General features: G+C 48.1%; 8 protein-coding genes across 8 annotated transcripts; 6 read left to right on the top strand and 2 right to left on the bottom strand.

The window, feature by feature from the left end:
- Positions 1–2,572: 2,572 nt before the first annotated feature.
- On the top strand, positions 2,573–3,975 carry TGAM01_v205692 (hypothetical protein; the record flags this gene model as incomplete). The annotated part of the gene is made up of 2 exons (XM_018801021.1): positions 2,573–2,903; positions 2,981–3,975. 2 exons carry the CDS (start codon positions 2,573–2,575, stop codon positions 3,973–3,975), a joined length of 1,326 nt encoding a protein of 441 aa, XP_018665853.1.
- Positions 3,976–4,787: 812 nt separating this feature from the next.
- Positions 4,788–6,945, top strand: TGAM01_v205691 (benzoate 4-monooxygenase cytochrome P450; the record flags this gene model as incomplete). The annotated part of the gene is made up of 7 exons (XM_018801022.1): positions 4,788–5,061; positions 5,110–5,226; positions 5,323–5,514; positions 5,585–5,719; positions 5,805–6,004; positions 6,082–6,233; positions 6,405–6,945. 7 exons carry the CDS (start codon positions 4,788–4,790, stop codon positions 6,943–6,945), a joined length of 1,611 nt encoding a protein of 536 aa, XP_018665854.1.
- A 1,561-nt stretch (positions 6,946–8,506) lies between these two features.
- TGAM01_v205690 (hypothetical protein) lies at positions 8,507–12,832 on the bottom strand (the record flags this gene model as incomplete). The annotated part of the gene is made up of 4 exons (XM_018810437.2): positions 8,507–9,421; positions 9,486–9,689; positions 9,742–12,031; positions 12,093–12,832. 4 exons carry the CDS (start codon positions 12,830–12,832, stop codon positions 8,507–8,509), a joined length of 4,149 nt encoding a protein of 1,382 aa, XP_018656330.2.
- Positions 12,833–13,716: 884 nt separating this feature from the next.
- On the top strand, positions 13,717–14,706 carry TGAM01_v205689 (hypothetical protein; the record flags this gene model as incomplete). The annotated part of the gene is made up of 2 exons (XM_018810438.1): positions 13,717–14,515; positions 14,567–14,706. 2 exons carry the CDS (start codon positions 13,717–13,719, stop codon positions 14,704–14,706), a joined length of 939 nt encoding a protein of 312 aa, XP_018656331.1.
- Positions 14,707–16,462: 1,756 nt separating this feature from the next.
- On the top strand, positions 16,463–17,950 carry TGAM01_v205688 (hypothetical protein; the record flags this gene model as incomplete). Its single annotated transcript, XM_018810439.1, has 1 exon — positions 16,463–17,950. The coding sequence occupies one exon, from the start codon at positions 16,463–16,465 to the stop codon at positions 17,948–17,950; it is 1,488 nt and encodes a 495-aa protein (XP_018656332.1).
- A 1,187-nt stretch (positions 17,951–19,137) lies between these two features.
- Positions 19,138–19,731, top strand: TGAM01_v205687 (hypothetical protein; the record flags this gene model as incomplete). The annotated part of the gene is made up of 1 exon (XM_018810440.1): positions 19,138–19,731. One exon carries the CDS (start codon positions 19,138–19,140, stop codon positions 19,729–19,731), a length of 594 nt encoding a protein of 197 aa, XP_018656333.1.
- A 1,974-nt stretch (positions 19,732–21,705) lies between these two features.
- On the bottom strand, positions 21,706–23,205 carry TGAM01_v205686 (hypothetical protein; the record flags this gene model as incomplete). Its single annotated transcript, XM_018810441.1, has 1 exon — positions 21,706–23,205. The coding sequence occupies one exon, from the start codon at positions 23,203–23,205 to the stop codon at positions 21,706–21,708; it is 1,500 nt and encodes a 499-aa protein (XP_018656334.1).
- An 824-nt stretch (positions 23,206–24,029) lies between these two features.
- TGAM01_v205685 (hypothetical protein) lies at positions 24,030–25,085 on the top strand (the record flags this gene model as incomplete). Its single annotated transcript, XM_018810442.1, has 1 exon — positions 24,030–25,085. The coding sequence occupies one exon, from the start codon at positions 24,030–24,032 to the stop codon at positions 25,083–25,085; it is 1,056 nt and encodes a 351-aa protein (XP_018656335.1).
- Positions 25,086–26,913: the final 1,828 nt, after the last annotated feature.

Raw genomic sequence — 26,913 nt, 5'->3', positions numbered from 1 at the left:
AGTCAAGATAGAAGTGATATTTAAAGGCTGCGGAGTTGTCAACTAGGCGATGAGAATATCCACAATTCGCGAGGAATACGGAACTTTGCCGGATAGGTAGTCCGTGAACACGCGTAACACTACGACTTACAAAAGTTCACGAAAGCGTCAAAGAGAAAATCATGCGTCATTGTGAGTTTGATAATCAAGATAGGCTTATACTGTCTTCAATTGTTCGGCTGGAGTCTCCGGGTACCGTTAGAGGCGTTGACGAATAACCCCGAGCGTTGTGAAAACCATTATTGTGCTTGAAGAAAGAGCTTGCTATAGTGTCTCAGCAGTTGCTAAGATTGGCTACATCAAGATCAAGCACAGAGGATCTTTCATTATCAGACTACTGCGTGGTCTCCTTAACATTAAAATAACAAGGTAATAATACTAGGAATACTAGTAGCTCTGTACTCTTCAACCACTTCCAAGTCATCAATTTCTAAGTGTTACAAGTCTGAAAAAGTGCGGAGAACGAGATGAGTACTAAGCAGACTGTTACTAAGCAGATATCACTCCATTTTAATGTGGATAAGACAGTGGGTTTTTGCGCTAGCTATCTTCTCTCTAGCGTTATTAGAGCTCAGCAAAAAGAAAAAGAAAAAAATTTATCTCCAGGGGAGGATTTGAACCGCCGACTTTTCGGTGACATGTAATCCATTACAGCCGAATGTCATAACCAACTAGACCACCCGGAGTTGTCTTTTTGTTATAAGACATATTAACGCATCAACTTATAAGGGAAAGAAGGGTGCTTTTTTGCATACAAAATGCACTGCAAAATTCAGTAGAGGCTTGGGAGGCTTCAAGCGCTTCTTATAGAACCTCTAGCTCAACACTTTAAATCTGGCCCACCCCTTAGTTGCCGACTAGCCATCGTGGCTTCATTTAGTACGAGCTAAACTGGCGCTTGACCAGACTAATTACTCAAGCGAGAGGACCAACAACAATTAGGCTGGTCCTAGTTCTCCGACGGCGAATACTAAGGCTGTTGGACTGATTTAATTGACATTCCCTGGTTGCTCGTTGTAGACTAATCTTCTAGACATCTAAACTATCTTGGGCAGTATTTCATAGCAATGAGGTCGAGATTTACAGTACATCTTGTGAGCCCGGCTGTCACCTTCGGCGAGTGGTTCAACAGGCTCGAATGATCGGATTCCATTGCGGAAGTCGGCAGACTCAAAAGAGGAAAATCATCGCGTGGCTCGCTACCAAAGACGCGCGATCGGCTTTGTCGGGACGCGCCTGATTGGCTGGCCGGAAGATGCTTGATCCATCCCGCTCATCCTTCTTGCGACGGTGGCAGTAACTTAGTCAGCATTGTGAGAGAGCTGCTGCCAACATACCCTGTATTAAATGGAAATGGAATAAAAACTGCCAATGTTGCCTCTTCCGGCACTGTAAATACTCCAGTCGTGCTCTTGTATTCGTATTGTCTTATACTAAGTGTAGACTTTTTGCGTGTCTTGTGAATAGGCTGGAACTAACACGCGAAGTTGTGATTGCTATCTTTTCTTTGGGCCTAGAGCTTAATTTTCCATGTTTTATTGACATAGAGGATCGGTGCAAGACAAAGTGTTGTAAGACAAGTGTACCACATCAGCACATATAGTCTTAGCTTTTTGCTGTCCGACATGTTTTTATTGCCGGCGATAAACAAAACCCTTGTCATGTATTTTCCACAAAATATATGATTTTGCCGTCTGCGATCCCATCATCAATCTTGGACAAAGCGCCTACGCTACAGGTGGAGGTTGCTCTCTCTAATCTTGGCCCCGTTATTACGTAGAGAGGGCAAAAAACCGAGGCTTCTCCATAAGGGAAAGCGGCAAGACCTCACTGAAGAGCTGAACAGCCCCTGGTCGCTTTGACGCCATCGTGGAGAACCTGAAGACATGGGTAGGTACCGCATCAACGCGTCGAAATGGAGACGAGGTCTTCCCATCTTCCGCCATCCGGGCATATTTGCCAAGTTTTGGCCCTGCTCAGCTCGTCCAGCTCTATTCCGTTATGTCACACAAACAGAAAAGCGGCCCGGGGATCGCCAAGCGAATCAAGTGGCTGCGTGGACAGATCTTATTAGAGCGTGCCGGCAGTGGTGGGCAACTGGAGAAAATGAAGACACTGGCTTAGCTGCACGATCGGGTCGTCCCTTTGCGATATCGCTGTGTATATGGATTATACCACGAGAATTGCTTACTTGCTGCCAATGCGTCTTGCCTAGCAGCATTTGATAGGCTGTATGTTCCTCGTCTGTGCATCGTCAGCGTGTGACAGTTTGCTGTGTCTACATATGACTTAGACTGTACACACACGTGATGACCTATCCATCATTTCAGCCATGCAGGGTCGACTGAGACATTCTAGCTTGGATGGGAGAAGACGTAAAGGCTAAGAAGCCAAGAGGAGACCTGCGGGCTCTGGATCGCCATGCGGATGTCTGTATAAGAAACGAGGTGACTCTGTGGTTTTTGGGGCTGCCTGAAGCATCACTGGCAATGCAGCTCTTGTAGAGTCAGAGCCTATACTGTAACTGTTTGATATGTGGCACCTTGTTCGGATACTCGCTGCGTCGCGCCTTTGGTTCAGCGATGGCAATCCTCTGGAGGCCACTCGAGGTAGTCAGGGGACTTCATCTCGTCTGATTGTTGACCGCCATGGATTTCTCGACATCACCGAGGTGCATTCAGCAAATGCAATGGCCCTGGATGCAAATGGGGCAACTCTCTGGTTGAAGAGGCGCGGAGTGGATGGTGGCTTTACTTGTCCATCATTGCAAAACGGCTCATACCTACTGAATCTGTCTCTTCAAATTGGCAATGATGGTGGCAGTTTCACACTTGGCCTTATCCAAGTGCCAGATATAATCACAGGTTTGTTGATTCCTCGCATTCTGAGCATAGCTAGATGCCTGCATATGCATGTTTATGACATAGCTTACTGTGAGCAGCTTGTTATAGTATTTCGACGCAAGTGTCCGGTGTGTTGAAGCCTTTGCCCGACATCTCCACCGAGGATGTGGCGTTTATCAGCAAGATGATTAGCAACAAATTTGTGCCATATCAAAACATTCCGCATGAGCATCCAAAGTCTTTCGCGCAGATTAGGGCTTTGGGAAGACAATACTTTCCCTTCACCCCCTATAGCTTTGAGCTCGCCATGTGTGTTTACGACTGGACGACGGCGTCCTTTGCGCGCATGGTCTTGTTCAAGATCTTCCAGTACACGGATATCGATTCCGGAATTGCTACTCTTCCTCATCCGTTGGATCGCGAGAGCCTTTCTATTAAAATTTGGCAGAGCAACTTCTCCGCATACACGCCAAAGGACCCGGCTTTCATGCGGACCTTTTTGATGGAGCCCGCACACTCACTAGATCATCTCAAGGCGCAGTTTGACGAGGTCGTGGATGACGTTTACAGGTTTAGCGAGATCGAAAACCGCCTCCTTGCTGCAGCTGCGCGATCTTTGCCTCGGACATCGCTTGCGTCTAAGGCGCAGCTGTTTAGCGGGCAGGTTGATCTTCACCAGCTCAGTACAAAACATTTCGGCATCGAGTTCTACGAATGCCCCTTGAATTCGGGTCCCATCGGCACTCAGCTTGCACACTCACTGACCGATGCGCTGGCTAGCTACTTGTCTGTGGGAAAGACCATCACGACGAAGATGACTTGGAGCTTTACGGATAGCCTCGATGTTGCGATGAGGTATTCCAACGGAATAGTTCTTGCGCTGAACCCGCCGTCTGATGCGTGGCTATGGGATGATCTGCCGTTCATCACGCCCCTGTCGGATGATCCACGCAAGTTAGAGTATATCGCTTCCCCAGGTACTCAATTTGAGATTGTGTCTCTTCATCAGGCTGACGTCTCGGGCGAGACCGTAACTGTTATTGGTCTGAAACCCGTTTCGAGACGAGATAGGCGGTTGACGGTTCAAGGGTGAGTGGAGGTGTATTTGAATACCATATAATATATACAATAATACTTGCTTGCCCAAATGTATATAGAGGGTTGACCCTTTGCTATATGTGCAATAACCAAGTGGTTACCTAAACCTTTTCTCAACTCGTCTCTTCAACTGTGCCATTGTGCAAAATTACCCTCAGTGTTGAGATTGATCTGCGGTGTGTTTATGTGGGATGAGCTTCTGCCTATACTCCTTCCATATGCAGATGATGCCGAAAACCCGCCATTCGCATCCCACCATCATGCCGCGATCAGACTGACATTGGCTGGCACAACATATTGTGGATCTATACCCCTGACTTTCGACCTGTCACAACCCCATCTGGAAACGGCGGCGGTATTTGCTAGCCATTGGTTGGCTGTATTGCTTGTTGAACGTAACATTGTCACCAGCATCCTCCTTGTTGCCTCCACCAGTTCGTAAAGTACATGCAGTGGGTATAAACGCCGACTCGGACTTCCATAGTTCATGGGTAGAGATAGATTCCCCCGCATCACTAAGTTGCTTTTCCCAGGTATTGCGCAAGCCTAGCATATCTGCCATTTGCGCATGGGAAACTTCCATGCACAGAATATTGGGTGATCTGTTGAGTTTGATCCCTTGTGGAGCAAAGGCAAGACATACAGTAGACAGCAAGTAGTTTAGCCTCGTTATCTCGCAACTTTAGGCAAATTGAGAGAGCTCATCCTAGTCTCTACCCTTCGAGTTCTTTATCTGCCCTTTTCTCTCCTCCATGTGACATTGTCGTTATGCTTTATTAGAGCTGAAAGTTACTTCCGTCGTTCAAGATGGCTTCAAGGCCCAGCCACATATTAGTTGCAGCCTTGCAGTCCTCAGCTCAAGTAACAGCAGCTGTCTCGCTATTGGCGGGCGTTGTTTCTCACCACCTAGTTTTCCGACCATTTGAGATTGATGGCTATGCTTGGCAAATATTTTCCACATATCTCATCACATTTTTCGTCTTGATCATTGGCAATGTATACTTTGCTGGCTATGGCGTTATTCTGGCATTGGCTCGCGCTTTACTCATCGCAACTGCGTATAATGCAGGAGTTGTATCCAGTATTTTCGTCTACAGAGCCTTTTTGCATCCTCTAAAACGGTTTCCAGGACCCTTTTTGGCTAAAATATCTCGATTCTATGCCATGAATAATGCGGCAAGGCAGGTGCAAGCCTACAAAGATGTGCAAAACCTACATAAACAGTATGGAGATATTGTTCGAGTTGGTGCGTCTTCGTCATATGTATTTGCCAAATCCACCACATAAGCATCGTGAAAGCTACAATATCCGAATGCCGAGCATGCTCTAATAGTCATTACAGGCCCCCGCGAACTATCCATCAATCGACCGTCTGCTATTAAGATCATCTACGAACATCCCACACGAACAACAAGATCGCCTTGGTACGCACAGGTATCGAATGACGTAACTAAGATTTCTCTTAACTCGACTCGAATTCTAAAGGTGCACAAGCTCCGTAAGAAGGCTTGGGAGAGGGGATTTGGCTTTCGAGGTATGAAGAGTGACGTTCTTCTTTGTACCTGCGTCTTGTGCAAAACGATGCTAATAACTATGTGGCAAAGCCCTGGCTGTCTATGCACCACGAGTAAAAGCCAAAGTAGATCTTTTGCTATCAAAAATTGCGGAACACGGTGGTTGCCCGATTGACATGACTGAATATGCCATGTTCTTTGGATTCGATGTCATGGGAGATATTGGTAAGTGCAGGCCACCTACATAGTCCACAAACGCATATTCGTAATACAGATCAGCTAGTACATCCTCGTTGTTAACTCTCCAAAGGTTTTTCGAAAGACTTCCATATGCTCGAATCAGGGAGCGAGCACCCGGCCATCAAAGGCGTTCATGATAGCATGCTGGCTATTGGCGTTCTGGGTACAGCACCCTGGTTATTGTCTATGATCTCGAAAGTGCCAGGGGCCGCAGCGGGCTTTTCTCGGTTCACTGCATGGTGTCACCAGCAACTCCAGGAGAAGCGTAAGGTGAGGTCGTAAGGTCGCACCGATTGATTACCATGCTTGGCCATTGTATGTCGCCTCGAATGCTAACTATCTAACAGGTTGTGGCTCATGAAGGGGCAATGTTTAAAGACCGGGATCCGCGAGACGTCATATCTTGGCTGATCAAGGCATTCAATGAGGGCGATTCGTCAGCTCCTCCTGGTGAGATGGCTATGCAAGAGGATGCTCGTCTCTTGATTATTACTGGAAGGTATGTGATGTGCGCGTAGTCTTTTACCTACCATTTCAGTATATTAATAAAGCATTGTGGCCAGTGATACAACGAGTGCAGTTATAACTAATGCGTAAGGAGTCTTCCACTTGATCCCCTTGTTTATACATCTGTTTGGCTTCGTCAGTCTCACTAATATGATGGATGCAGGCTTTATTTCCTCGCGAAAAACCCCGATAGCTATCGCCAACTTCAAGCAGCAGTCGAAGAGCAATTTCCGACAGGCGCCAACGACTGGACATATGAGAAAAGTATCCCATACGTAGACTATGTTATCCAGGAGACACTGCGACTCAAGCCTTCAGTTCCAGGAGGCCTACCCCGAGTGGCGCCCCCACAGGGTCTGATGATTGACGACGACTTTATCCCAGGCGGCACAGTTATTTCGGTCCCGACTTACACAATACAGCGAGACCCGCGTTTCTGGTCAGACGCGCATGACTTTAGACCGGAAAGATGGGAGAAACTCTCTACAGAAAAGGCTCCGTGGATTCCCTTTGCTCGAGGCCAATGGGCCTGTCCGGGCAGAAATTTCGCCATGATGGAGCTACGGATGGTCATTAGCCGGATCGCACTTGAGTATAGTATTGCGATTGCTGAAGAGGATCTCGGAGAGAGATTTGATAAGGAGGCCAAGGATACTTTTACTTTGACTCTTCCACCGCTGCGGTTTCTTTTTAGCCCTAAATGAGATAGAAGTCATCTTTCTTGGATGAGTGATATAGTTGAGCTTTAGAATCTGAGAGAAGAGACTTTTCTAAACCGTCTTCATGTTGTTTAGTCAGATAAGGAAATCATTACTGGATACAGAGCCTTTGGTTGCTATCTTCTGCAGTGCATGAATCCAACCTTTTTTGCCAATATTTCATTGAAATATATCGCTCATAAAATGCATACTTTCGTCTCCCTAACTGTTTTGCGAGTTCATCTATGCCTTTATTACAGCCGGACTAGTATTGATCTTGATGACCGTTCTACATGCTGTATGTAAGCAACATGGGTGGTCGACTTTCAACATACTACGAGAAACGTTCACCGTCGGCGTAGGCTTCGGGCTTGCGTTGTTAAGTTTACTCACGATTAACCAAGATGCTCTGGTTAACGTCTTACCAACACTGTGGCCATGACCGACGATTACGATCTGTTACTTCTTGATTCTGATTATTAGTCATCTACCCGAGCTTAGACAGCTATTGAGAAGAACAGCGGTCTCATATAGCACTCTAGAAAGACAAGACTATTTCAAATTGAGGACTATGCAAGGACTTTAGACAGATACTGGGACCGACAATGTTACCAGGATGAATTGCTAAAGAGGGTGAGGTTGAGGCAGGCTTCTCTTGAACCAAGAATGTTCCACATATGCTGTTTGTACTTAGTCATGAACTTCAGCACCAATTTGCTGGGATAGACCTTGACTTTCCTATAGCCAAGTAAACAATATTAGTTGGGTTCTAGGTCTGCAATCAGCCTGGGCACATTTTATTAACTGTTTAAAAAAAGGAATGTCTTTTATGCTTAGGTGCTTGTAGCTTCCTTTTAGCTATAAGACTAACTTATATACATAAAAAATGACACGCTGTATAACAACCGTCTTTATGAAGGATGGGAAGAGCCGTTGTTTAGCTTTAGCTTGAACATCTGTACTGGTTCAACTGACCAAGTCAGCCTATGAACTTTCCATCGAATGGACTTGAGTATCACATAAGATCTAGTGTTTCAGTGGTTCAAGTCGCAGAGGGGGATTTCACAACTAGTATTCCAAGATTGGCATAGTCTGCCCAGCCAGTCTTACCAGATCGCTTCACAGCCGAAGATGGACAAAAAGAGATAGGAAAGAAGAGCGAATAGCATAAAACGCAAAAAAAAAAAAAAAAAAACATACAACAGCCGGTGTTCGCCAATGGTCACCCACTTGACTACTAATCTGCCGGTTAGTGGCTTGTCTATGGGGGAGCAGACGGGACCCCGAATTCTCCACTACCTATGGTCGTATGTACTAGATGTTCACAACTAACAACTTATAATATATAGCTAATTATTATTGTAAGGTTTTCGTTCTGGGTAGCTCTCTAAGTGCCTGTCGTGAGCTCACACCCCGTGATCGAATACGACAAGACGCATCCCTGGCCTGTCAAGGGTTCAAGTCAGTGTGTAACAGGCTAGGACAGAACCGGCCTCGGTACTCAATGTACCTCCTGCCGGCACCTTGGTGGAGGCTTCGCACAATTGAAGGATAGACCTTACCGACCTCATTTAATTGCCTCTTTATAGCGAATATATTCCTCCCGAGCATCATTGACCTGCTGCCTCATCTCATTAAGCTTGCGAATTTCTTCAAACCAGGTTTCTACTGCCCTGGCCACTTCCGTCTCGGGCTTCAGATTCGACTTGTACCAATCAGGCACGATGGCGGGGAACTTCCATGGGCTTGTGGACGGGCGAGCTAGGTCATCTGGTTGGGCATATCTCAGATGCTCCGCCAGGAGATAGACATCAAGTGGATTGCTTCTGCGATCAAACTTGACCGACGGCGTATGGGGCTGCTTCCCACCACCTCCAGCGCCACCACTGCCGCCATTACCAGCTGCCATCTCGAGGTACCAAGCAGCTGACAGCCATTGAGCGACTACCGCAAAGGGCCTTGAGAGATACAAGTCACTCGGCGGCTGGGGTTTCGACGGCAGTATCCGCTTGAGACCCCTGAGTCTTGAGGGATCGAGACCATCGAAAGCCACTTTTTGATAATCTGGCCATGATGCCAACTCATCCGGGCTAATGGGGATATCGGCCATGGGCCGGATGCCATAGAATCCGCCGGCGTCACGAAGAGCTTTCCCATCCTGAAAATTTTCCAATCGTCCCCGTAAAAACGCTCTCTGTTGCTGCAGCTCTTCGGCCTGCCTATCTTCCAGGGTCCAGTTGGCCTCGCGGACTTCCAGCAGCCGGTCCATCGCTGCCCGTTGCCGTCTTCCCATATCGTCTGCACCGCTCCACCCGAGCCTCTCTGTGCAGTCCATTTGGATCTCGAGTCTCCATCTTTCGAATTCGTTTTCGGCAAACTGAGATCCAACGTACCCGGGCATGTTTTCGAGCTCATCCTGTGTAGCTGCCAGGCGCTGCAGGACTTGCACGGTGCCGACCGGATCACCGTAGTTATTCAGAATCTTGCGATACGTTAGCGGAATATTCTTTTTAACTAAAAACTTGTTTAAAAATTAGAAGCGATACCCTGACAAGGCACTTGAGTAGGTGCCGAATCCGTCGTGAATCGTGTCTCGCCGAAGCCTCCTGAAGGGCGGCGCGGAAGTGTGCGACTTTGTTCTCAAACTGTGCAGGTTTTCGCATTGCTTCAATCATATTGAAATCGTCGTCCAGGGCCTGGGCTCTCTCCTTGCTGATCTGGCCAACAGCGCCTAGGCGATCAATTTTACCCTGTCCGAATATGAATTCAGAATCCACAGATCTATCCAAGGAAGAGACTTACTGGCAGTAACTCGACGATTCTGACCTCTAAACTGGCCTCAAGATGGTTGAGTCGAAAGCGAAGGTCCTGTTCCCAAGTCTGAAGAAACCTTTGGTGCAGATGATTAGGAAACATGTCGCTCATTTGGAGGGCCTGCCAGATTGGCAAGTATTCTTCAAGATGCCAGGTATCATCCATGGCGCCTAGTTCAGTTGCAAATAAGTACCCAATGCTTTTCAAAAAGCCCTCAAGGTGATGCAAAGATTCTTCTTGACCGTTATTAACCACGCTGACGGTGTCAAGAAGTTGCATCATGTAGCCGTTGATAGTTCTCGCGACGTGTCGACTCAAGTCGTACCAATACACCACGAGCCACTGCAGCATCAGTAACACCAACCAGTTGTCTGGCTGTGAGAGTTTCTGTAGTCTATTCGTGAGGTATACCCTCGCCTGGATTTTCCAAGCGTGATTGCTAGAAAGCTTCAGCTCCGGGAGCACGCACCGCAGACCTCGCAAAGTGATGTCGGCGATGACCTCCTCTTCGTCGGCGAGCTGCCAGAGACTACGTTGGTGGACTCGGAGGGCGGCAAATATCCAGGGGAGATCGAAACAGCGGTCAATCGTGCCGATGCTGGCGCACTTCTGAGTCAGGTAGTAGAGTGAGGTTATCATGGGAAACCATTCGACGCGCAACGTCTCGTTCATCGCCGGCGTGAAGAGTGGTTGATTCATGAACTCTTGACAAACATTGTGTGTATGAAGGACGAGGTTTGAGAAGGCAAGAGTCAGTTGTGCGGGTGTACATACAAAACGACGAAGGTAATGGCAGAACAGGGGGTGGATGTCCACAGTCTCTAATGTCCCACCTTGATGCCGACGTGCTTCACGACCGATTCCACATGTTCCGAGGACTCCCAAAATGTGCTCAAGTTGATCTACTTTGGCCTTTTCCTTGGATTCCTCCTGCCCTGCTTTAGAAGCGCGTATGTTAGCAGCTAGTTGTTGCTTTAAATAGCCCTGTGAGCAATTCTGTTGAACCGCCGCAAATATTGAAACTAGTGGCCCTAAGGCTTTACTTGCATATTCAAACTGACGTTGGACGCGGAGCGTAGCCTGTAGTTCCCATGCGTCCTCCATAGCTCCAATATGCAGCCTGCGAAAGAGTTCAGCGCAGGAGCCCGCGGACTCATATGCTGGGGGCAAAAAGGAGCAGATGGCTGCTGGATGAAATGAGAGTGTCTGTAACACACGTTCCAGCCACCTGGATTCTCCGGTTGGAGCATTATCGCTGCTGTCGTCCCACCCGATCATCATGGCTGCCAACTGCGTTGCGGAATACGGATCAAGGGGCCCGAGATCATAGCTAGCTGGGGCGTGGTCAAGCCAGCTTAGTTGGTGTGACGATGTCGAGATCAGCACGAAGCAACGGGATGAGAGGTTCTGCAATGCAGACAGAAGCGTATTAATTTCTCGTTCGATTACTTCCGTGCTGATATCATGACGACTAATCCAGTCAATATTTTCTAGCAAGACAAGACAGTTTTGACCTTCTAGAAGTCTGCAAAGAGCAGTGTCATTTCTACCAACCTCGAGAAGAGGTGCAGAGTTAAGCCCACAGAGCTGGGAAGAAAGCTTGTCTCGCACGAACCCAGGTTGCGACAAGTCTGATGGGCTGCAATCAAAGAAATCCAAGGCGATAGACTTCGAGATGAAGCTGGTCGCTTGCCACCACCACCTCAAGTGTCTCAGAAGCGTCGCTTTTCCCACGCCAAGGGAACCAAAAAGACAGACTATGCGGTTCTTGAACAGCAGTTTTTCTATGGCGTGGATGTCATAGTCCCTCCATTCAAGAGCTGGTGGCTGTGCCGCCGTGTCGTCTGCCTTCACGTGTTTTAAAGTGTCAGCAAATCTGAGTCGGACATCTGTAGGATCTGATTGATACAAGACAGGTAGTATGTGGTCCTCGATGGGCACTCTCCACCCGAACTTGACCTTTCTGTTCCCCTTGGTCCGCAAAGCTGTCCGGCCAGTTCTGATGGAGGTGAGCACATCTCGGCCTTCAAGCAGTAGACTTTTGTAGAAGTGACCGAGAAATTCTGTCACTGCGTCTGGCATAATGGAGTATACCATGCCAATGACAGTGCCAACACCACTTTGCACCAAAGTCTTGGCCAAATTAGCGTTGGTATGCCGATCTTGGGTCGGGTGAGCACTCCGGCAGGCGTTGAGAACCACAAACTTGATTCCCACGCGCTTCAGCTCCTCGGCAACTGTGCTTCCGCTGATGGAAATACCGTCAAATATGAGGACACTGGAGTTATATCTCAGCATCAGTCAATTTGTCTTTCATATGTGGGTTCGGGCTTACCTACCTGTCACCGGTTCGGCGATCGACATCGCCATGTAAATCGAAGTGCACGAGGCTGTACTTCTTTTGTGCGAGATATTGTTTAAATGACTCAAACGTATCCGGTCGCATGATGTCAATCCTAACGCGCGACCCCGGGATGCCGTTGACAAGGGAATAGAGGGGCATCGATACCAGCCGCGGCTGGATGTCAACACTCTTTTTCTGCTTCCTGGATGTCACCAGCAAGATATCGAAAGGGTCGGCCGTCTCGATTCTCACGGCAGATTGTCCAGAAGCGGGGGATAAGACATGCCGCACCGCGAGAGACGGGCCATTAGCAAAGACTGGTTCTCGCTCCAATAGTTCCCAGTGCGGATACACGTAATGTTTATCCTGTTGGGCTATATTTGTATCGCAGTCCTGGATATCTAATGGTAGCAACTGTTCTCCTTGCAGGCAAACTCCGCTTTCCTTGAGAATCTGCTCAATCTGCAGGCCCTGCTTGAGTTGCTCATAGTGATATTTTAAGATTGTCGAAGCATTTATGGACCGGCCAGACATAAATGGATCGTAGATGTAGTCTTCCAACGACCATCTCACGTCCTCTTCGTCTTCTGCAGAGAGTAGACGAAGTGAACGAGGAGCCCGACTCACCGGGTTTGCAGACATCGCCGAATTGGAAAATAGGAGTAACTCTCCTTGTAGCTCACCTGACACCACATTGTGGGCCTGGAAGGCGAGCCGATACTCTCCCTGGTTCATTTTGGCCTCTTGATTGGGGTAGAACGAAGTGGTATAGTCATACTACATGAGAGAAGAGACTCTGAAGATGACATCGGGGAGTGTTGAGGCTGAAGCTGTCTTCCAGTGATTACTTTTATCGGTGGCTGAACGCTATCGATTATCCTCTCTCTTCAATCTCGTGTGCGTTCGTTTTGTAAATAAAGACGAAACTTCCAGCCCTTTTCAGCCCACGCATTGCTCTTTGCCACAGCCACTGCAACAGCCCGTTTAGTAGTGAAAGTTTGTCACAGCCGCAACTGACAAAAGTAGCCATTCACCAACCAAACTACCATCGCACCCATCACATGAGCTGAAAGAAAAAAACTTATCAACAGTGAGAACCAAAAATTGAAAAGTACCGCCATCTTCAGCCCCTGCAAGTCGCTTCGAACGGTCGACTCAGAGGCCCAGTGTCTGCACTCTTCTACCGATATAACAATAACGTCGTAATCTCTGTCTAAATTGAAGCCTTCGTGATGTCTATAAGACTAGGGACCCAGGGAAGTCCATGGTAGGAAGAGGGTGGTCACTGCCGTTCTCATATGTATGCATAGTAATATTTTCCACACGCTACATCAGAGATGCTTAGACTACGCATTAAGTTTAGGCTTCATTTGGTGGCTCCAGCTCGGCTTCTTGGGAACCTTATTCTAAGATTGGTATTGACTTGGATAATATTATGTCATCGAATTCAGGCCATACCACATGAATAGCAACATGATCCAAGGGCGCAGATATGTCTCGCTGGTGACGACTAATAAAGTAGGCCACATCCTAACAAGCATGTCAGCCAGACAGGATTGTTCCATTAGAAGGAAACTCAAGAGATCTCCAAGACCCACGGGCTTCACCTCACAAGCAACATGACCCCAAAACCCTCGTTCCTGCTTCTTGGCACATCTGACCTCATAGATGTCTCAGCAGTGCAAGAGAGCAACGGAACTCCAGCCACGGTGCTGGATACCTTCCTTGGGCGGCTCTGTCCGAACCCAAACAATCCAACTCAAGACTGGACACCACTTGACCCTAGCCCGTTCTATGAATTGCCGCCCTTGATAACTGAAGCCAAGAACGCGCAAGAGGTCGTTGATACCTTGACGAGCAACATAGTTGGTTTCCAGCTGTCGGAGATTGTCAAGACCGAGGGAGGCTGGGGCGGTGGTTCCAATGTCGACGTGTCGGCCCAAACCATAAGGACGTTCAACCTGCCACGCCAATCGCAGGTCCTCAAAGCCATGTGGCAGGATCTAAAGGTGCGTAAGGATATTCTCGAGACCCTCGGCGAGCAATCCAAGTTGTACATGGTTGTCGGCTTCAAGACGTGTATCAACGCGGAGGCGCAGTGGCTCGCATCGAAGAACTGGACCGGCCGCCTCAGCCTCTCTGTCACAGAGATTCTCGCGGTGGCGGGCGTGCCCATCCCCCCATGGCTCGAGGTCAAAATCAAGGCGGGTTGCGACCGGGACAAGACGATTGTGCAAATGGCGAGCCTGTTCGGGGAGAGGATATTCGCCGTCCGCTACCGCCAGGTCGCGAGGCGGAACCGCATCCTCCAGTTGATGCAAGGCGAAAACGTGCCTGAAATCACCATAGCGAAGCGGGAGGCTACTTCGCTTGACGGACCGATGACTTATGCAGGGGCGGATGACTCTCCTGGCGATGGTGAGATTTGATATGCTTCGTTCTGGGTGGCGAATAGCTAATCGACGGCAGACCCAGATTCCATAGATTGGGTGAAAGCTTCGAATGATGCTAATCTGTCAAGCACTGACCCTGATGTCAACGATATCCAGCTCGTTCCCCTGGAGACAGTGATTGAGCCTGGCCTCGATCAAATGATTATCGAGATTTAGCCGATGCTACATAGCGACGAGCCGGTTTCGCTATTTCTGGGTTCTCCATGGCCGTGATGAATTTCATCAGCGGAGCATCACAGAGAGAACTAAGAAAAAGCACTTTGAGGAATCAAAACTAGTTATATTATGGACAAAGGAATTGAAGTGGACGCAACTTATGGCAAGTTCTACACAAGTTAGAAGTTCCTCAGGCAATTAATAATATTACTACTACTACTACTACTACTACTACTACTACTACTACTACTACTACTACTACTACTACTACTACTACTACTACTACTACTACTACTACTACTACTATTATTATTACTATTATTATTATTATTATTATTATTATTATTATTATTATTATTATTATTATTATTATACACTGTCCTATCTGGGAAACTAGGCCTGCAGGACATCTCCAATTATAACCTCTAAGGGTAAAACCATATGCCTGAAAGGCCGGACATTGGATGGAAAACCTTAGGGTCTCAACAACCAGAGCTTGCCAACGCCTGGCACTCCGTAAGATGACTGATTCGACTTTTACGATTCTATTGATCTACGTTTGCTATCTAGAGAGTCTTGCTTGTGATAATGCATTGATATCGTTGACCAGCTATTGTTTGATGCTCCAATAGTGATAGGGCTTAGTGAAATGACTGTAGGATCTGCGCCAAGTCAGAGCGCCATCAAAGAACTAGGGGGTTACCTACTCTTTGCCAGCTGCTCTATGCGTATTTCCCATGGATTGATACAGGAGGGTGTCGTCCAATGACCACACGCATTCTGTAGTATCAGTTTGCAAGCATACGATCATTAATCTTGAGACTCCAGATGTTATAATGCGCTGGCAATGATGATGCATACGCTAAAGTGATAATGCTTATGGTGGGCTACCGTCCCGATTCCTCTTGTACGTGTGTTTGTAGGGATGTACAGACGAGACCTGGCCCACCGATCACCGAGAGTAAGCCACAGACCCGAGCAAATACCTTCAGAAAGCACCGTCAAGTATTGGTCACGGAAATGGCCAGCCTATAGAACCTCGCGGAGTCAAAATCGCAGATACTGGGGCGCTATCCCTCATCATCACAATATAGAGCACACCCGATTGGTCATGCCAATAAAGTCATACAAAACGGTCAAGTCGAAACAAAGACAGCTAGGCGTCGCTTGGTCATCCCTAGAACACCAGCTAGCACACAATACCCCAAACTTGTGATCGTAAGGACAAGCTAACATGGCGAATCTCGAGGAAGTCCGGAAGGCTTATGGTATCCATTGCCATTCCGATCTCTCAGATGCCTGCACCAACCGAAACCTGTCCGAGGGTCAAGGTGGCAGGCCTCCCGACAAAGATTGCCAGGAGATTGCAGCTATCGACACAATCAAAACTGCCAAGGCGCAATGTTTGCCCAGCATTCACGTAAGCTACAGTCCGCAGAGCGCATCGGCCCTCCCACCCCGCAATCTCGCTTGATTTAATAAAGTTGTGGGGGTGAACGCATATGCATGTCATCTAGCTCCGTAGCGTCCGTGTTGACGACATCCCAGGGTCTCGATCTGCAACTAGTGTTCAGCTCCCCACTCTAGTGGCGTTCATGGCGCAGTTTGGGAATCAGGTATTATTGGCTTGTGATAAAGGAAACATCATTGATCGTTGCTCCCAATATCAACTCACCGAGTTCAACATCGAAGGCCGACCTCGCCAAACTTGATGTAACGTTCAACATCTCAATAAGGACTGCTCGCTCTCGACAAGATGGACGCTTTAACCGACGACCCTCTGGCCAACCTCTCTGCCGCTGATCGCCTAGCACTACTGCGTGCCGTCATGGCGGAAGACTCTGATTTTGAGGACGATGAACCTGCGGGAACAACTGACGAGGGGAGGGGATCTGAGGTTCCTTCCCACCAAGCCGCTATCGCCATGATGGACATGGCAAGACGGTTCGTACAGAATGAACCCATCGTCAACGCCGCCGTGCGTGGAGATATATCCCGCCTAGAGGGTCTTGGTCGGCAGCCTAGGGTCAACGTCAACGTCAGAGACGGGCTAGGAGAAACGGCACTCTTCGCTGCCGTTTGCCACGATCACCTCGAAGCCGCTGCCCTTCTACTCGAGGCAGGAGCAGATCCTAATATCGAGTGCTCCGTCTCGTGGGCGGCACTTCATGCCGTGAGCCGCAGCGGTAACGAGGCCATGGCCGCCCTCTTGCTCAAGTGGAAGGCCAACACCGAGGTCCGGGACAGCAAGGGCTGGGTTCCGCTTCATGTGTCCAGCCTCTACGGTACCAATGGCGTGGCAACCATACTGCTTGACGGGAAAGCGGATCCAAATGCACGAGCAAATGATAATCGGATTCCTCTGCATACTGCAGTGGACTACGGACACGTAGAGGTGATCCGGAATCTAGTTAGGCACGGTGCCCAGCTGGACGCTAAAGACAACGAAGGCCAAACGCCACTTCACATAGCGGCAATGGAGAGGCCGTTTCCTCCTCCGGTATCCCTGCTCCTGGATCTTGGAGCGAATCCCCAGTTAGCAGACGGGAACGGGAACACACCCCTCCATCTCGCCGTCATAGCCGGCCACGATCCCACTCTAGCTGTTGCCCCTCTGCTCCGAAAAGGGATCGACCCGAACATCGCCGCTGCTGACGGCTGGACACCACTTCTGTTTGCGATTCAGCAGATGAACAAGCTAGATGACCGGTGCGAGGCTGTCCTTAAGGCCCTCCTCGAAGAAAGCCTCACAGATGTAAACCGCATCTCATCACTCTCCCACGGCGACACCACGCCTCTGATCCTAGCTATCGAGACCCGATGCAAACGGGCAGTAGAGCTTCTCTTAGCTCATAACGCGGACGTCAATCTTGCGACAGAGCGAGGCGGACAACTTTTCCGCCCCATTGTCCAAGCAGCCGCCTGCCACAGCCCAGAAGAGCCCGAGATCCTCCGGCTCCTCCTCGACGCTGGCGCAGATCCCAAGGAGAAGACGGAGGACGACATCACGCTGGCGCATATCACCGCCCTTAAAGGGTCCCCGAACTCCCTGCGCCTCCTGCTGCAGCGCGGAGCTGACGCCAATGCCGCTGATATGCTCGGCGGGACGCCGCTTCACATCGCCGCACGACACAGCCACCCGGAGTGTGTCTCGGTACTCCTCGCACACGGCGCGGACGTCGACGCCATGACCAGCGACAAGAGGACGCCGCCGCACGACGCGGCGAGGAGGGCAGATGAGTAGCATCGGGGCTACTGGTGAATGTAAGGGCCGACATGACCGTCAATGTCGGGGCGGGAGGACAGTCGCTGCTGAACCTGTAGTTGCAGAAGTGGTATATGGGAATCCTGGCAATGATGATGGAGGGGCTGGCGGAGAGAGGTCTGCAGGCGTGAGAGCTAGCGCAGGATCGGCAGAAGGGGCACTGAGACAGCTCTCGCAGGACGAGCCGGCAACTCACGAGTGTGGACCAAGAAACCGATGATGTTATTGACTAAGGATCTAACTCTGACCCCTCTTTTCCTCTGAGGGTTATTTATGTAATCCACCGATTCTGACCAAGGCAGAGTTATCGTCATACTGTATCAGAGGCCACACAGGAGTCAATCTAACATATCTCGAAAGACGAGGTGTGCAACAAAGGGTATGGGCAGAAGAGATGGTCAAATTGAGCTACGAAAGGAGGCCCCATATAAGGGATCGGGCCGGGGCTTATGTACTAGGCTAGTTACGTGGAATTTTGGTGATTAGCGGAGCAGCTGAGAATGCCCTAAGGCGTGTAATCTCCCCCCTCATTCCTACAGGTACCCCTCATTCCTACAGGTACCCCTCATTTTCGGCCCACCCTACATCTCTCACTGAACTTTCGTTGGTGGCTCTAGACCTACTCCAATTCATCATCACCTGATAGTGGGAACTTGTGCGAACCTTCCTGACATGCATAGCCAGGGATAAATAGGGACCTGCCCACAGTTAGTTGGAAAAAACATTTATTTCTTGCGACCACACCAAAATACTACTCACGATCCTAGTACTACGTATCTAGATTGGCCAACACCCTAAATCCTATTTAACCCTAATCCCTGCTTATATATTGCACAATCTTCTATATCTTATCCTCGTTACCCAACAGCTCCCACCACTCTATCCCCCCAACCGTCATCCTACCTAGACAGGAAATCCCATCACGGAGGCTCCTGTCACTGATACCCGGCCTCAGACTTTTATTCTAAGTGCGAACCCTACGACTCAGCCCAACGAGGCCTTGGGCAAGACGACCTAGATCATTAGGCCAGTTTCCTGCGATCTCTGGCTATTAAGAGTTGGGAGCCATCTCCTGGCACTGCGAACATCCACAAACCTTCTAAACCCGTCTCCAATTTCCCAGAGCTCCTAACAAATTTCCTGCTGCATTCAATATCAATAGACGAATGGCGGACCCGCGCTCGATATCCGCCGTCGAGATATCCGGCCTGACTATAGAGGAGGTAACAAAAATCATCGAGCGGGTATTCACTGCTGGATTAGATTCGCCAGCCCCGGAACCTAGACACACTACCGTCAACCACACCGCACTTTTTGCGGCAGCAGAGAAAGGCGACTTAGAAACTGTTAAGGTCCTTGTCCGCTATGGCGCAAATATGGACGCTCTTTGCGGCAGTGCGCCGCATTTTGACACGCCGATGACGGTAGCGAAGAAGCGACACCAGTCAGATGTCCTTGTGTTCTTGCTTGAGATGAGAACGGCCAAAGTTTACAAAGATCTTGGGCTAGATGAGGCAACGAGGCTTGAAGCGAAAATTGCAGAAATGGAAATAGCTATCGGGGAGAACCCTATCCTACTAGACGGCCTAGCTCAGAGCGACCCTAAAGCTTGTGGCCCTGGAGCTGAGCCAGGGGCCTTCCTACGTCAACTCGTCAGATTTTTCGAAGAATCCATGGTTGCGACACTGGAGTTTAGAAACCCATCTGCTTTAAAGGATTCATATAGGCGCAGGGATCTGTCTCCTTGCATAATGGACTGAAGTGGCCGAGATGCATATCATGCGGACCGACGTCTCCGCCCTTATCCTGATAGCCTTTGGTCACGGGGCTTCCCGGCGGTTCTGCAAGCTCATGGGCTTGGCTTCCTTCACCGCGACGCCGGCCTATGTCATGGTCATGAATCACGAGGACCCGGCCGTGACTCGGACTGCATAGGAATGGCGACGGCGCTTGATCTGGGCTCTCTGGATGCTCGACGCGCTCAACTGCGGCGGACGAGCTGAGTTGTCTTGCTGCCCAACCGACAGCATCCACCTGAGTCCACCTTACGACAAGAGATCGTTTTGATGCCGAACTGTCTACCAGTGTGTGTACACTCCAGGAGTCTCGCAAGCATGGAGAAAACCAAGACCAGTGAATTTATGCATATCTGATCCGCATCCTCGACATACGCCGCATGATCCACGAGTGAGTGTTCTACAGACACTGACATGTTCGTGCCTATACTCATAACAAGCTATTAATTCCCTGCAGGATGCCGCTCACGAAAGCGTACGCCCCTGTTATGGCGGGCGGCATCGGAGGCGCATTTCGGGACTTGGCCGTAGACTTTGAGATAGAGCTAGCCAACTTCTCTCGCTCCTTGCCCGAGAGCTACTCGTCAAATGTGAGAAACCTCTACCGCCAGCTTTCTACGCCGTCCCGCACGAGCTTCATCATGCTCCATACCTGGCTACACCATACATATTGTACACCACACATATTGTGGCCTGTCCGGTCAGTAAGCAAGATAAGCCAGAGTTAGTGGTCTGGCGGAGGGTCTCCGGCACACTGTGTCTATGTCAGCCTTCTTCACCACCAGACAATGTGATCATAACCGATCCAATGTTGGCCAGTTGTACTCTCCTGCGTAAACATCTTGAAACGGCCATCTGCCTTCCACACTACGGCAAAGTTGATCTACGAAAGGAGCATGTGCCTCTTGAGCGCGCTCGAAGATCACCTAGGGAGCCCGTCTTTAGAATCGTAGGTTATTCCATCCTTTTCCTTCCACACCATCATCAGTCTCGGGACACATGGATGATACGGACAGAGAATTTACTCTTTTAGGCCAAATTGGGTCAATGAATTTGAAACTCCGCAGGAAATCGCAAGGATGGAGTTTAAGTGTGAGGATCCTAATTATGACTTGTTGCCTCAGAACCCAGTCCTGCGTTAGTTGAGATTTGCGACCGTAATCAAGTTAGAATTGCTAATAGCTCTCAATGTTAGCTATAGCCAGGATCAACCATTACACGCATCCCACACTAATAAGTTTGTGAGGGTTCAGGCAGATTCCTAAGGGATTAACTAAAAAAAGGTTATCATGCATATAATAAAAAGGAAAACCTTGTGTAGCCTTCATACTAACAGAATTAATTCTTTAAAAGGAGACATGTAGCGTTAAGGGGAGGCGGATGTAGCAAGGGTATCTCAGAGGTAGTGTGAATAGTAAAGGTTCCTTGTTTAGTGGTTAACTGATATCAGACTTAAAAAAAAAAAGGTAGTTAATTAAATTAATACTGTTAACAACGATATAGTTATGTGTTGCTATAATAGGTACGTATTTAAACTGTTGGTTTAGTTAATTTAGAAATAGGAGCCGTGTAATTCCGATTTCAGAAGCCATGGGCGCTAGAAACAGAAGACATTGAACCGCATTATAGAACTTGACGGGACCCCGAATTTTCCACTACCTATGGTCGTATGTGCTAGATATTCGTGCAATCAAGCATATAAATGATTATACGAATACTATATGAGAAATTTAGCTCTTGTTAGGTACCTACCTCATGTATCTGTACCTATCTAGCCGTTGTCGTAAATAGAGGAAATGAAATATCCAATTGCGGTGGATGGATTGGCATATGCAGATAAATGGTTTACTTATAAAGGCCTGAACAACAATTATATGTCAAAAGTATCCGAATGCGTTACAGTGCACCACCTTAGCACACTTATTGTATCTTCATTACCTATGGAAACAGTTCCCGACTTGTACTTTTTGTACACTTGGAGACATAGGTTAATAGACCATGACCTGAACTATCCTCACGGTCTTTCCAAGAAGCACCCTTTTCCAGAAAGAAACGCACAGAAGAGTCCTGTTCATGTTTTACGGCCCAGAATAAAGGTGTCCATCCTGAGCCATCCTCAGACTCTATATCAGCTCCCTTGCTAATAACCATCTGTGCTGACGATTGAGTAATGTTGTTCGCGGCCCAAGAAAGGGGGGTTCGGCCCGAATTGTCGCGTGAATCAAATTCAGCTCCATGGTCAAGCATCAACTCCACGATTGGTCCCCATCCATCCTGTGAAGTAGCATGAGAGAGTGGTGTTCGGCCAAATTTATCTCTCGAATCTAGCTTGGCATTTCTCGCAAGTAGTAGCTTGATGATAGCAGCTTGTCCACCTTCGGCAGCCCAGGATATGAGCGTGCGGTCGTTATCATCGCCGCACTCTACATCGGAGGTTTTATCCAACAGCATCTCGAGCATTTTCTTTCTTCCATTTTGAGCGGCCCACGACACTGGCATTCGGCCCGTATTGTCCCGCGAATTTGGTTTGGCGCCTTGATCAAGCAGTAACCGGACTAAAATTTCCAGATGTTCTTCAGGAGGCACCTTGTAGTCAAATGAATACCTATCAGAGTCGGGATACGCGAACTTTGTATACATGATTGTTTGATTAGTGAGGGGATTTCCGGCAACCCATGACAGCACTTCTCGACCAAAATAAGAATCCTTGGATTCCAGCGAGGCACCTTTGCTGAGAAGCAGTTTTGCCACGGCGTAGTGTCCGTGTTCAATAGCACTCAACAGTGGAGTAAAACCTGCATCGTGACCATCTACTTGGGCTCCGTGTTCGAGTAGCTGCTGGACTACGGCGTAGTGTCCGTGTTCAATAGCATGCAACAGTGGAGTAAGAGCTGTACCGTGACCATCTGCTTGGGCTCCATTTTTGAGTAGCAGCTGAACCACTGCCTCGTGGCCATTAATTGCGGCCAGATCAAGCGCCGTTGAGTTGTTATTGTCTTTGTATTCCACCTCAACCCCCTTTTCTATCAGCTCTCGGACTACTTGTAAATGTCCTCCCTTTGCAGCATATAAATACGGCGTTCTTGAGTCGCTGTCTCTGGAATTCCTTTGGGCACCTTTCTCCAGCAGGAGTAGCATAGTTCCCAGCTGGCCGTTTTCCGCGGCCCATGAGAAAGGGGTTCTGTTTAATTGATCGCAAGATTCCAGTTCAGCGCCTCTTCCAAGCAGTAATTCTACCGTCGCTTCATGTCCATTCCCTGCAGCCCAGGAAAAGGGAGTTCGGCCTGAACTATCTCGGGGTTCTAACTGAGCCCCCGAGCCAAGTAGCATCTCGATGATTTTATTTCGGCCCTTGCCTGCGGCTACCATTAATGGTGTAGCAAAATCATACGTGGAGGAATCGACCTCGGCGCCATGTTTCAATAGCAATCTGACCATGTCTTCCTTTCCACCTACTGCCGCGTGATGCAATGGTGTGTTTCCCGATACATCTCGGGGGTCGATGTCCGCGCCCCGTTCTACGAGGAATTCAACCATCGGCCCTTGCTCGAAGCTCCAGGAGAGTGTTTACGGGTGGGGTTGCTTCTAGGACTATTCTCGGTGGATGTCAATAGACGGCTTCCAAAAATTTGTCTACATCATATAACATTCGTAAAGCTTGCTGAAATATTGTCAACACTTTGCTCGAAAGGCTTATTGGCTGCCTTCATGTAACAGCTCTTTTATTAATATTTCCTAACACATATAAGATCTATCCTCTTGGGTAAGATAGGGCATATGCTTTGCTTAACCCTTTCTCGACTATGACAGCTATAGTAAATCAGTAGCTTTTTATTTTAGATGTTTTGTTTGGCTGGTTAGATATCTTACAACCGCCTGATGCAGTGTCTAACTTGACACGGATTTTTGGGCATAAATACATGAAGGCTTAGTACAACTTGACTGGCAACCTAAGCTTCCTAGGCCTGCTGTCTCATTCTTGGCACATACGTTGGGGGCCGCAACAGATCCACAGAGGCATTTATGAACCTATCATAGAACTCTTCGGTGTGTTATTGATGAGGCTGGACAAGTCGCATCTGAGTGGAGCAAAGTCACAAGGTACAGCATTGTGGATTAGCTAGGTAGGTAGGTTGCTGCGGTTTCCCCTCTTTCATTTTCGCTTCATGATCATACAATCTACTAGGCATTTCTTCAGCTCACATTAATCGGCATATGAATACTATTTGAATAAAAAGAGGGTCAAAGCCAAGTAGAGAGCCATGTCTAGTATCGCAATCCATACCTTACGTGAATCGGATCAAAGGCGCTGGACCTATGGATCCAATTATGTTGATGGAGCCTTGAGATTGTTCAGCGTGAGCAGTCTTCTTTCTTGCGGCGACGCCAGGATCAGTCTTTCAGAATGGAGAGAAGTGGACTGGAATGAGAAGTCTGAGGCGTTTCCTAGCTACGTCGCGATATCACACTCTTGGACACCCTCTGCCGAGGTTACAAGAATTTCACAAAATGCGAACCGACAACTCGATATTGAGATTGGCCAAGATTCGCCGCATACTATCAGCTGGCATGGCCTACAACAGGCAGCGCTTGCAGCCCAACATCTGAAATATGAACTGCTATGGCTAGATTTCATTTGCCTTAACCAAACATCTGCATCTGATAAGAAGCTACAAGTCCAACAGATGGGATACTTGTACGAGAAAGCCGCTGCGGTTATTATTATGCCTGGAGGCGTTTCAGCTGCACAAGCCATCGAGCTTGAGGCTCCATGGATTACCCGAGCCTGGACCCTTCAAGGGGCAACGCTCTGCCCCAAAACATATGTACTGGGTTTGGATGGCAGGCCGAAAATAACTGACGAGATGCATTGGTCAGCATCTAGTATGTCACCGGGGTGGTTTCCTCCCATTGACCAAGTTGACGGTGAACTTGGAATCATGGAAATTCGTGATCTGTTTCACTCCACATATGCCAATATCAGGATCACGAAGTTCAAGAAAGATACAAATGAGCCTATTGATACCATACAATGGACTGTCAATTGCCTTGGCCGTGGTCCAGCCCTCTCAGCTTTGGGAGCCATTTTGCTTGCCGAATCGCCAGCAATGAGACAAGCTGGCATCTGGCGGAGTATATGGTCGCGGACTTCCAAGTATCCTCAGGATATGGTTTTCAGTATTATGCATCTACTTGATGTTCACCTTGAGGTTGATTATAACAGAAATATGGGCGATCTTATAGTAGAACTTGCACGCAAAACGTCAGCGCTGCCTTCATGGCTAGATATTGGGCATGACCTCCCGTTTAGTCCCTAACAGGGGTTGTTCCCCATGATCCCACGACACCATCCTCATCAAACTCCTGAGTATGTGGTTGAAGGACAACACGTTGATTTGAAGCCTTATATTCTCACTAACGATTATATCTCAACTTTCGATATCAAAATATTAACACCTGCGGTACCTTCTGCCAATGGGGATTTGGTGTGTACAGAGATTTATGAAGTTCATTGCGACGCATATGGCAAACCATCCGTCTCCAACAACCTCGGAGAAACATTCACTCTTAGTTCATTGCACGTTAGTACAACCCACGTTATGGTGGTAGGATACAGAACTATGATTGTGAGGCAAAATGCGGCATTTGGGGGCCCCGAAGCTTATCAACTTCGGAGGTCTGAGTCTGGCCTTTGGGAAAGAATTGGACATTGTTTTGTGTTTAACCTTAACACAGGGAAGGCAAAGAGAAGCCATTTACAAATAGGAGGATCTTCTGGAGCAGAAATAACCCCATGTAATTGTTTAAAAAAGTAATTATAACAATATTAATATGAGTATACGGAATATATATTCATTATAACCTACATGTAGCCTTTTACCACCAAATAGTTGGGCGACCCTACCTCCTCCAGAATATGTATCTCAAGATAGTGCTATCGCGACTCTAGCATATTTATCAGTGTAACGGTTATTTAGGTTTCAATACACCCTGGCCTTATATTACTTGAGTCTATATTAACGGGATACGAAAAGGTTCTTAATATGCGTTCCTCTAAACTACGAAAGTTCTCTGCGGTATCCATATCATCTTCGTTTATGACGGGGTTGGCCAATACGTGCTCTTCAACCTTTTGCTTGATGAAGTTTTTGGAGCAAGGTCACGGGGGAACGTAAGAATTCTTCCATCGCTAACGAGACCTTTTGCCCAGCAGCACCAATTGTAGCCAAAAAGAGTAGAAGTATAGTAGATATCATTCGGCGCGTTAATATGAAAGTACCTGTGAGATAGTAAGACTTTATATGACAGCTCATTCTTCATAAACACATCGAGTGTCAAGTGGTGGCACGGGTCGTAGAAACGGCCCATGGGGGATGGGCTTGGCCATGACACAGAACATACATATACCCTGGATCAAATCCTGCCCCGGCTAGGATGGCTGTGATGAATCAATAGTTTACTGCGGCATATTATTATCGAAATTGAGAATGAATCTGCAAGGGCTAGCAGATGCGGTAAATTCTCCTCGCCCCATCGCCTCATCTGTGGCACTACGGATGAGTGTCATAGGCGGAGAAACATCTCGCTTTCTGTCCTGTCGTGTAAAAGCCCCGCAAGCAGGACAAGCCATCTGTAATATGACACGTCAACGAGCATATGTATTGATGATAGATGACTGCAAATACAACCCAATACAGGTAGGCACAAATGTAGCCTAAATTAACCTGTTGAAACAAAGTATCATCTACATCAAGCATTTTCATAATGCACACCGTCCGCGCGCTATTGCTAAAAGATATAGGTACTTTTTGGAAGTACATGTACATGTACTCTGTCCCATCCACTAGGTACCTAGGTACACAAGGCTTGGATTGGGCCGCAGCTGCAGTGCGGCCTCAACCTCAGAATCACAAACCATACTTCTCCCATATAAATTGGTGGCCCCGGCGATGCCAAAAGTTCGTAGAAAACTTTACAGGGAGAATCTGTGCTCCATTATCTACGTTATATTTTTCTTACGCAGGCTCTGAGTGTTGGAAAATACTTGGTATGCTTCATCAGCTGCCTCATGTTATTCTCCATAATGCACCGTCTTTAAACAATATTTGATGAGGAAACATAATTATCTAACAGCGGTTACATGAT

Source organism: Trichoderma gamsii (genome assembly GCF_001481775.2).
Source record: "Trichoderma gamsii strain T6085 chromosome Unknown Scaffold_18.2, whole genome shotgun sequence".
In the NCBI taxonomy this organism is placed as follows: Eukaryota; Fungi; Ascomycota; class Sordariomycetes; order Hypocreales; family Hypocreaceae; genus Trichoderma; species Trichoderma gamsii.
Note: the sequence above shows the minus strand (reverse complement) of the source record. Positions and strands in the feature narration are given on the sequence as shown.